The 11,146-nt window shown below is 47.8% G+C and overlaps 1 protein-coding gene across 2 annotated transcripts; it reads left to right on the top strand.

The window, feature by feature from the left end:
* The first annotated feature begins 2,584 nt into the window (after positions 1-2,584).
* LOC134552536 (uncharacterized) lies at positions 2,585-10,495 on the top strand. 2 transcript variants are annotated; one of them, XM_063401215.1, is made up of 3 exons: positions 2,585-2,876; positions 5,383-5,480; positions 8,830-10,495. In XM_063401215.1, exon 3 carries the CDS (start codon positions 9,185-9,187, stop codon positions 10,205-10,207), a length of 1,023 nt encoding a protein of 340 aa, XP_063257285.1. In that variant the 5' UTR covers positions 2,585-2,876; positions 5,383-5,480; positions 8,830-9,184; the 3' UTR covers positions 10,208-10,495. Both variants share the same exon structure in this region, with proteins under 2 accessions (XP_063257285.1, XP_063257286.1).
* Positions 10,496-11,146: the final 651 nt, after the last annotated feature.

Raw genomic sequence — 11,146 nt, 5'->3', positions numbered from 1 at the left:
ATACTAGAAGGAACTCTAGTCTTATATGTAATTTTTAGACCCATACATGCTTTTCAAAACCTCTATCAAGACATCAGGAGACACTAAATTCATAGGGCTTCATGAAGACTAGTATAGCTTTCCGGCAAGCCAGCCATCTGCATTGGCTATTCTTCCCTCATGTACACAAGTTAACATATCAACATCAGTTAGAGTATAAATATGCAGTTGAGACAGAAGAAATATGAGGTGTGGTAGAGAAAACCGGCTAGTGTGCCTCATTTAAGACTTGTCCCATGGCACAAATGAATGCCCAGACTCTTGACTCTATTATAAATGCCAGGACAATTTATTACCAAATTCAATAATTTGGTTTATTTAAAATTCAAATCACAAAATTTGGAATCAAATTACAGAATTTTAAGCAATAAAAAAAAAAACCCCACAAACAGCGACACTTACTTGACAGAGTTTCTCCCGGGAAAAAGAGAGCCAAGGGTGACCCATAGACATAGACCCTGGCCGTCTGTGTCTCTAGCTGGGTACATGAATTTGCCATGTTCGAGGCTTGGTTTTTATACTCTTTATTCTGCCTCTGGCAATATTTCCCCATATTTCCCTTTGTTTCTTGGTTAGCTATTCAAACCCAAATCCATCTCCGGTCGGATTGAAAAGAGCTCCCCTCCCAAGTCCATGTGTTAATGTTCAGTTTCTATGGATCCTTATAGTTGATGAATGTTCGAGATATGGGGGATATTGCTTGATACCGGCTCATCTCAACAGGTCCCCTCCCAATACTTGAGAAAGCTGCAAAGTCTTTTGTTCCCTTCTGAATGGAGAAACCTCCTAAAACATAGACTTTTACCTGATATAAATTTATACAGCTTTATAATTTTCCAATTTACCATAAGAACATGAATTAATCATCTCACGTTTTTCACAATTCCCCCATTTCTTTTCTTTTGTTAACCATTTAATTCATGTTTGCATCATCTTTATCATTCTCTGATTGCATATTTACTTAACTTTCAGTTTTAGACTAAATTTCAATGCTTTTGTTTTCCCTGGTACTATTTCTTACAAATTTCTATAGCTTTTACTGCTACCAATGATCTTTACGTAAGGTCTATCGGTTGAAATCCTTTTTTTTTTTTTTTTTGAATTTCATCCCCTGGTCCAAATTTCCCTTTTGAGGGTGCTCCAAGGTGGACTGAATTTTAGCTTCAGGGCCGTCTGGGTTGGGAAACCTCAGGCTAAGTTCAGTTTCATTATGCCAGCTCTCTGTTGGGCTCAGTTAGGCTTATGACCATTAGAGTGATCCACAAACCGATTCCTCTGTTTATGCCAGCACCCATTTGGTTGCATCCAAATAGCGAGGTGTTTGTTTCTTCTCAAACAGCAGGTAAAGGTTGCTCCGATCCTCTTTCTGGTTTCTGCCACATATCTATCAGGTGGTTTCCCTTAGATGGCTTTAGCTGTTCTGTCGCGGTCAGGAGCCTTTTGGACCAAAATCTCGGTTTCTATGTTTTTGCTTTTCCACCCCTGCTTACCGAATTTTAGGTGTTATCCAATTGATTCCCGTTTTCCCCACCGATCACACGGTCAAAAATGTCTCTCCTAATATTTCTCCTAATGTTTCTTCACACCAGCACCTGTTAAAGACATAACAGGGGAACCCTCCAAAACTGAGGGGTTAGCACAGGCTACACCTTTGTCATATGAAAAAAATTCTTTTTCCAGAATCTATCTGATTTTATAAATCAACATCTTGAAGCTCTCTCACAGCTGGATTCAAAATAAATTTATCGATTCAGATCTAAGTATAATGCAAGTTTAATTTTGAACAGTACTTTTTGAAAAATCTTTGGAAATACCTTACAGGAAGGAAACATGCTACGACTATTATTCAGACAATCTGAATATTTGAATGAGTTTTCTAGTTCATAATTCACTCATCCTCTTTATACAAAATAATTTACAATTCTCCATACAACTCAAAATCTTCTTTTCACACAAGAATGATTCAATTCCTTATCTAGAATTTAAAGAACTCAATACAAAATTCAAAAAAAATCTTCTTTTTTTGTACTGTTATGTGGCAGTGCATGTTTTTGAATTTATTGTTTGTCTGTAAAAGTCCAGTTCTATGTATCCCTACCTTCCCCCCCTAATTAATATTCCTTTGTTCCTCTCCTCTATCACGAGGTGTCTGCACCTGTTCCCTTCGGTTAATTGTCAGTTATCTTTCCCGCCTTGAGTTTTCCCCTCCCAGTTCTCTTTAATTGGTCCGAAGCACCCTTTTCCCCCTCTGTTCTCCCTAGAGACTGTAAACCATTGGCTGGAGGCGGCCAACCCCACCCCCTTCTCCCCCCTTCTCTGCTCCCCTTAAAACCCTGTGTTAATTCGAAATCTGGGTCCAGAAATGGCTCAGAGTTAAGTTAATAAACTCTCTGTCGCACGGTTTGCTGGATCCTCCTTTCCTTCCTCTGCCTCGCCACCTCAACACCCCCTCATAAGCTCCTACGGGGTCGTGCACCTGTCGGAGCCCGCTCAGCCGCCGCGGCGCGCGGGCTGGCTCTGGACTGCGCCTTGTCCCGGTGCTTGGGCTGGCTCGGGGCGACACCCAGTGGTTCTTTAGAGGCACCGCGGCAAAGCGTCTGGTGCCCACCGTGCGGGCCGAGGGACGGACCCCACGGACGGAGTTAGCGGGGTTCAGATTAGGAGCCGACCTCGCGAAGAGAACTCCTGGACGTCACGCAGCCTCGGCGTGAGCTGCCTCTTCTGAGGATGTGCTCCCCGAGGAGGGGAAGGCAGCGCCCTGTATCGCACTCTACAAGGCGTCTTCCCCCGGCAGAGGAGTTCGCGAAGACCAGCTTTTTGCACCCGCGCCAGGTTTGGTAAGTATAAAACCCCCTTTTACCGCGAGAGGGGCTTTCAGTATAGCAGTTCCGTGTGGGCTACACCCCCGGTCTGTGGTCGCACGGCCCTGGGAGCTGGGTTTTGGGGCTCTTCTTCCCGGTTTGGAAATCCCTGGCGTTTTGTGGGTTTTTTTACTTTCGGTTTTGTTTTTTGCGATCGGAGGTAGTTTTGAAGTCCGTGCCGTGCAACGGTGGTTTTGTGGTTGCTAGTGAGTGTGTTTTTGTTTGCCGGTTTTTAAGCGTGTGGCAGTTTACCTTTTCCTTTGTGATCTTTACTTTATCTGGTCTTTGGAGTGTGCAGATCTTGCCAACTCAGAGAGAATGGGTGCGTCTCTGAGCTCTGCACAGAAAGGGGTTTATTACATTTGTGTTTCAATGTTAGAAGTTCAGAAAGTTCAGTTTTCTAAGAGTTGTTTAAAGAGATTGATTCTGTGGCTTTTCTTGCACCTTCCAAATACCTCAGAGGTAGCAGTCCACAGCTCCCAGTTCTGGGAGGCTGCAGAGAGAAAATTGGTTCATGCAGAAAGTTCAAAAGACAAAAAGGTCCAAGATCTCATGTTTTTAATCTCAAAGCTAAAGTTCATTACAAAACAAAAAAAGGGGCAAGAAAATCCACGGACTAAGAGATCTACCCCAGTTCCCCCTCACCCCAGCACCAGTCCCTCTGTCCCTAAAAAAGGAATTTTGAAGAGAGCAGAAACCCAGACACCTGCTAGCCCAGGCTCTCTACAAAATTCCTTGTCGTCTAGCCTCAGCAGTCTTGGCCGGACTGCTGGGGATCCCTTGAGGCACCATGGCCACGTGGCTCGAGGATCTTACCTCCCCCCATCTTCCCCTACAGTTAAGCCCAGAGTTAAGTTTGATTTGAGTGAGTCACAGGCTCCACAAAATGGTGCCTGTGATCCACAAAATGGCGGCAGCCAATTTTCAGGGTCGACATCTTCTTCTCCCCTGAATCCTTTCTCTCCTACCCCCCCTCCCCTTCATTCCAACCCCTTCTTTCCCCCCGCCCCTCACTACCCACCCAACCCCTTTCTTTCCCCAACTCCTCCCACAACCCCTCCCCTTCTCCAAAAATTCTCACCCTCTCGTCCCGCCCCTGCTGCTCCCCCTACTCCTCCTACTCCTCCTCCCACCTCCCGGCAAGCCCCTCCCACTCATCCTGCCTCAACTCCTCCCACTACTCCTCCCATTTCCCACAGGGCTCCACCCCATTCTCACCCCGCCCATCACTCCACCCCTAGGGCGGAGCCAGCTGCATCTCCCCGCCCCGGAAGGAGGCCATCTTGGCAGCAAAATTCCCACGCTTTTTCTTCTGGTTCCCATGATTCGGAACCAGTAGATAATCGTGATGGGAATGAGGAAGTACACCTCTCTGCAGCGCCAGTCACCTACAGAAAGACCCGGGGGGGTGACATTCAAAAAGCTAATTGGCATCCTTTTTCTCAAAACATAATTAGAGAGCTCTGTAAGGCACACAAGGAGTTTGGCAGAGAGAGTCAATACTTCCAGGGCCTCCTAACAGCAGATTTAGCAGGGGTCACAGTAATCCCTGCAGACTTAAGACAGCTTTTTGCTTGCTTAATGAATGGCACAGAGTTCACCCTCTGGGAAGCCGCCTTTAATCAAGCACTGCGGGAAGCCATCCCAACATTGCCATTCCCGGCAATTGACGAGCAGGGGAACCCTCTCTCCGTGGAGCTACTCAGTGGGGAAGGCTCTTTTAGTTCCCCTGATGCCCAAGCTCTTCTGATTCCTCCCTCAGTGCTATCAGTAGTTAAAGACATTGCATGTAAGGCGTTTCTTACCTTACAGCCACACGCACCTCTACCACCTTTCACCACCATTAAGCAGGGACCTTCAGAGCCTTTTGTAGATTTTGTTGAGAAACTTTCTAGGGCTCTAGAAGTGCAGGTGCAAGACGAGAGTGCAAGGGGGAAGATCAGGGAAAACCTTGTTTTTGTTAATGCTAATTATTTGTGTAAACAAGCTATTCTGAGTCTTCCCCTAGACCCTCCACGCACTCTTCAATCGATGCTACAAGTCTGTCAAATGAAGGTCCCATTCCTCACGCGTCAAAATCCACCTGCTCCAGTTCCACCTGCAACTCCTGCGAGGACTGTGCATGTGGCAGAACACCCCAATCATCGTTCCCAACCACAACACCGCCCTGCTCGTCACGGATGCTGTTTCCTCTGTAAAGAAGAGGGGCATTTTGCACACGAATTCCCCAACAAACCAAAAGGGAGAAGGACTCAAGCTACACCACCAGGAACACCGCAGCCCTCCTGTGGCAACCAAAAAAACTGAAGGGGGAGCGCGGGTCCACCCGGCGTGATGACCCCAAGAGGGTGGACCACAAAGGGGGAGATGCCTTTGGGGGTCGCTGGAACGAAACAAAACTACCTGACTGGAGACTTCTAAATCCTGCTTGGGACTCAGCCAAACCAATACTAACCACCTCCTCTCTCTATGACCCTTTCAGGTTGCACCTTTCCAAGAGTCTGCACCTACGGGATCGGGCTTGGCATCAAGTCACCCTCAACCCGAAGGAGCTGAAGGACTGGCCACTGGCGAGAGGAGGTAAGTTCATCGTCATCGGCAATTGTAAATACACTCCGCAAGAGACTGAGGTGCTTCCTGGGACACTCTATAACAATCCCAGGGCCCTCATGATCTGGCTGCGTACTACTCATCCCCCAACATTTGTCCCAAAAGGACAAATTGTTGCACAGGCCCTTCCCCATGGGGATCCCGAACATTACACCTTTTCTGTAAACACTGTGCATCGTGTCACTACACAGAAGCCCATCATTATGTGTAAAATGACACTAGGGGATGAGTCAGTAAATACACCGTTGCTTTTAAACACAGGGGCAGATGTGACAATAGTCCCCACTAAGGACTGGCCGTCACATTGGGCATTAGAGGACGTGCCTGCAAGCATCCGCGGTGTAGGTGGGTTTAAATCGGCAAAACAATCAAAAGGCATGGTAAAATTTGAGGGACCAAAAGGACATTTGGCTTCTACCCATCCTTTTGTTGTAGATTATGAGCGGCCCCTGTTTGGGAGAGATCTCATGTCTCAGTGGGGGGTCACAATTTGCATTCCAGACCCTCCACAGGATTTTTCAATAGCGGTCACTGAGAAGCGCCCGGCCCTAAGACTGAATTGGAAAACAGATGAACCAGTCTGGGTCGAACAGTGGCCGCTGTCCATAGAGAAGTTGAAGGCGCTTGAGGAGCTCATGGAGGAGCAGTTACAAAAGGGGCACATCGTAGAGATCAACTCCCCATGGAACTCGCCAGTTTTTGTCATTCGCAAGAGTGACAAAAAGCGATGGCGCCTCCTCCATGACCTCCGACAAATTAACAATGTGATAGAAGACATGGGGTCCCTACAACCAGGGATGCCGTCCCCCACCATGCTACCCCAAAATTGGAATTTGGCTGTTATTGACATCAAGGATTGCTTTTTCCAAATTCCACTGCACCCGGACAACGCACCACGTTTTGCCTTCTCGGTCCCTTCCATCAACCGAGCGGCCCCAAGGAAGAGATATCACTGGAGAGTTCTCCCTCAGGGAATGAAGAACTCTCCAGTGATGTGTCAGCAGTTTGTCTCTTCCTTGCTGCACCCTGTGCGCGCAGCCGCGGAGGGGGTTGTCATCCATCATTACATGGATGACATCCTCGTTTGCGCGCCGACGGACGATGAACTTTCACGAGCGCTTGACCTCGTAACGAGTTCGTTAGTTGCTGCAGGGTTCGAGCTGCAGGAGGACAAGATTCAGAAGATGCCACCTTGGAAATACCTGGGCCTGGAAATCGGAAAGAGGACCATTGTTCCTCAAAAATTTGACATTCGGACTACCGTCCGTACCCTTGCCGATGCCCATCAGCTCTGCGGTGCTTTGAACTGGGTAAGGCCCTGGCTAGGTCTGACCACCGAGGATCTGGCAACCCTTTTCAATTTATTGAAAGGGGGAGAGGAGCTTAGTTCTCCCAGGGTACTTACTGCAGAGGCAAAAGCAGCGTTGGAGAAAGTCCAAGAGGCAGTGTCATCAAGGCAAGCACACAGGTGTGATCCCAAGCTACCCTTCAGGTTCATCATAATGGGTAAGCTGCCACATCTTCATGGGATCATTTTTCAATGGGACCCAAATAAATCACATTACACCAAGGGCCAAGGCAGAGGAGACCCTCTCCTTATTATAGAGTGGATCTTTCTCAGCCATCACCGGCCCAAGAGGATGACACAGCCACAAGAGCTCATGGCTGAGCTGATCCGCAAAGCGAGAACGCGGATGCGGGATCTGGCCGGTTGTGACTTCGAGTACATTCACATACCAATTAGTTTATCAACGGGCCAAATAACCAAACCTATGTTAGAACACCTGCTTCAAGAAAATGAAGCATTGCAATTTGCTCTAGATTCCTTTACGGGACAAATCTCAATTCATCGGCCGGCTCACAAATTGTTCAATTCAGAAGTGACTTTTAGATTGGCATTAAAGAGTGTCCGGAGCAAGAGACCCCTTGATGCTCTGACCGTTTTTACTGATGCGTCCGGGGCTTCTCACAAGTCAGTAATGACTTGGGAGGATCCCAAAACTCAGCAGTGGGATGCAGATATTGAAATTGTTGAGGGTTCTCCTCAGATTGCCGAGTTGGCCGCTGTCGTCAGAGCCTTTGAGAGGTTCCCCGGACCCTTCAATTTAGTTACCGACTCCGCGTACGTTGCGGGGGTGGTATCTAGAGCTGATCAGGCCATTTTGCAACAGGTGTCTAACACAGCTCTATACGAGCAGCTCTCGAAGCTAGTCAAGCTTGTATCCCACCGAGAGCATCCCTTCTATGTGATGCATACGAGGTCACATACTGATTTGCCTGGGTTCGTTGCCGAGGGAAACAGAAGGGCTGATGCCCTTGCTGCCCCAGTGGCAATAGCCCCCTTGCCTGATGTTTTCGAGCAGGCAAAGCTCAGCCATCAGCTATTCCATCAGAATGCGCCTAGTCTTGCTCGACACTTTCACCTCACACGTCAGCAAGCTAAGGCGATTGTCGGCTCGTGTCCATCCTGTCAGTCCCATGCAGTGCCGACATTGCATGCCGGAGTCAACCCCAGGGGGTTGGAAAGTTGTGAGCTCTGGCAGATGGACGTCACCCACATTACATCTTTTGGGAAGCTGAAATACGTCCACATATCAGTGGACACTTTCTCTGGTGCTGTATATGCCTCTGCGCACGCAGGGGAGAGAGCCCATCATGTCATCCAACACTTGGTCCAGGCTTTCTCATTTATGGGCATCCCCAAGGGGATAAAAACTGACAACAGACCAGCGTACAAATCTAAGGAGCTTGCGGATTTCCTGCAGCAATGGGGAGTGGAACATAAGACAGGCATCCCCCACTCCCCCACAGGCCAGGCGATCATAGAGAGGACCCACCAAAACATCAAACGGGTCCTCCAACAACAACAACAGGTGCTAAAAACTGAGACACCTTCCGTCAGGTTGGCCAGGGCTTTGTATGTCAGAAACTTTTTAAATTGCTCCTTTGAAAATCCTAACCCGCCTATTGTCAGGCATTTCCAGTGCAACACCGACTGGAAGGTTGAGCGCCACCCGCCCGTCTTGGTAAGGTCCCCTGACTCAGGAAAAGTTGAGGGTCCCTTCGCCCTAGTGACGTGGGGGCGTGGGTACGCCTGTGTCCTCACTGATGGGGGGTTGAAGTGGATCCCGGCAAAATGGGTCAAGCCTTACATCCAAAAAAGGAGAGAGAGGGAAGGAAAAGTCCCACAGGTGGCTTCAGCGGCACTACGCCGCCGAAGAAAGTGTTCCAAGACCCCCCCATTTGACACCATTTGGGAATGGGAAAATGACTCCCCCTTAGCCTGTTTTTATGAGACCTCATGATTTGTGTTTTTAAGTTTGTTTTATAGGTCCTGCCCACCCCGATTGAGTATGCAGACCATACATTTCATCATTGTGATCGCCAGCCTCCTGACAACCAGTCAAGCCTGGCTTGTGCCACAGCCCGCTGCAAATGTGTGGACCACGCTGGCGCGGTCCTTAGGCCAGGATCACATCTGCCTAAACCAGGCCAGTGCCTCGGACCCGATCTCCTCCTGCCTCGTGGGGATCCCTTTTCAAAAACATGAATTGCCCGAAAGATAGCTTTATTATGCCCGCCGTTTAGATAAAACCAGGCCCCGTGTTAGTCCTTTTATTAGTTGGAGGAATTTCTTTTTCCGCTTAGAGAATTCAAAAGATGAACCCCAGGAGATGGAACTCCTTGGTTCAGCCAAAGCCCGGTTTTGCATCCACTTCACCAATGAGGCAAATGCCCTTAACCCCAAGACAAAACATGTGGTTCAGTCCAATTCCTTATATCACGCCAGATCGTGGTGTGAGGGCATGGCTAAAGGAGCACTCCCCCCCCAAGTTTACAATCACCCCAAAAAATTGCCAAAAGGTGTTTTTCTGATTTGCGGGACCCATGCTTGGGCAGGCATCCCCTCTCACCTTTCAGGAGGTCCGTGCACCTTAGGGAAATTGGGACTGTTTTCACCTAACAAAACTCAAATTATGGACTGGGAGCAAAAGAAAAACGGTGCACATAAATCGGCTATTTCTAAAAGAGATTTGAAGAATTTGGACCCAAACTGTGATTCGGAAATTGTACATTGGAGTAAGTCTAAAGGAGTCGCAGTTACTATATTTTCCCCCTGGGTTTCCATTGCCAAAAATATGGGGGAATTGGCTCATCTAGAGTGTTGGGTGGCCAAACAGTCAAAGATGACTTCCAAGGCCCTATATAACCTCCTGCAAGATGAGGATCTAACGAGGCAAGCCACCCTCCAAAATCGGGCGGCCATAGATTACCTCTTGCTCCTCCACGGGCATACCTGTGAGGAGTTCGAGGGTCTATGTTGTTTTAACTTGTCGAGCCGGGCCGAGGACACCAAGCAGATCTTGCGGCAGATGCAAGATATGGTCGGGCAGATAAAAAAAGAAACATCGGACTGGTTAAATAACATCTTCAGTGGCTGGGGGCTCTCTGGATGGGTAGGATCCATTCTGAGGACCATTTTGTTATTTATGTTCATCATTTTATTAATCCTGGTGGCCTTCGGACTAATTAGAAAGATGATGTTTAAATTGATTTCCAGTGCCACTTCTTCCCCCTCTCCAGAAGTTAATTACACGGCGGTGTCAGTTGACCCTGAAGAAATGGACTTAGAAGGCTCCGAAGACTATCCGGAGTCCGAATACCTTCCTGACCCGCCGCAGCCTTTTTCATCTTAATTCAAAGAAAAGGGGGAGATGTGGCAGTGCATGTTTTTGAATTTATTGTTTGTCTGTAAAAGTCCAGTTCTATGTATCCCTACCTTCCCCCCCTAATTAATATTCCTTTGTTCCTCTCCTCTATCACGAGGTGTCTGCACCTGTTCCCTTCGGTTAATTGTCAGTTATCTTTCCCGCCTTGAGTTTTCCCCTCCCAGTTCTCTTTAATTGGTCCGAAGCACCCTTTTCCCCCTCTGTTCTCCCTAGAGACTGTAAACCATTGGCTGGAGGCGGCCAACCCCACCCCCTTCTCCCCCTTCTCTGGTCCCCTTAAAACCCTGTGTTAATTCGAAATCTGGGTCCAGAAATGGCTCAGAGTTAAGTTAATAAACTCTCTGTCGCACGGTTTGCTGGATCCTCCTTTCCTTCCTCTGCCTCGCCACCTCAACACCCCCTCATAAGCTCCTACGGGGTCGTGCACCTGTCGGAGCCCGCTCTGCCGCCGCGGCGCGCGGGCTGGCTCTGGACTGCGCCTTGTCCCGGTGCTTGGGCTGGCTTGGGGCGACACCCAGTGGTTCTTTAGAGGCACCACGGCACTGTTACAGGGAAAAATTAAAATTAACAGAAAGAGAATTTTACTTCTTATTAAACAAGGTTTATACTGAGACATACAAACAATTCTTTTTATATTCTACCAATACTTCTGACAATGTCCACTGGGTATATAGCGAGTAAACAATAAACACTAAGACTACTCCAAATCCCATAGCATTAACACAGGTTTTAGCTCTTTGAAGAAAAATTCAGTTTAAAAAAAATCATAGACAAGCACAAACAATTTGGGCTTATTTCAAGAATCAAACTCAGCACATTCAGAGTGATTTGGTATACAGACAAACATTCATAAAACCCAGTATCCTACAATGTTTTGTGACAACAGCAGTTTCCAAGACAATCAGT

This window comes from Prinia subflava, chromosome 7, assembly GCF_021018805.1.
Source record: "Prinia subflava isolate CZ2003 ecotype Zambia chromosome 7, Cam_Psub_1.2, whole genome shotgun sequence".
NCBI lineage: Eukaryota > Metazoa > Chordata > Aves > Passeriformes > Cisticolidae > Prinia > Prinia subflava.
The sequence above is the reverse complement of the archived record's forward strand: the minus strand, read 5'-3'. Positions and strand labels throughout refer to the sequence as shown.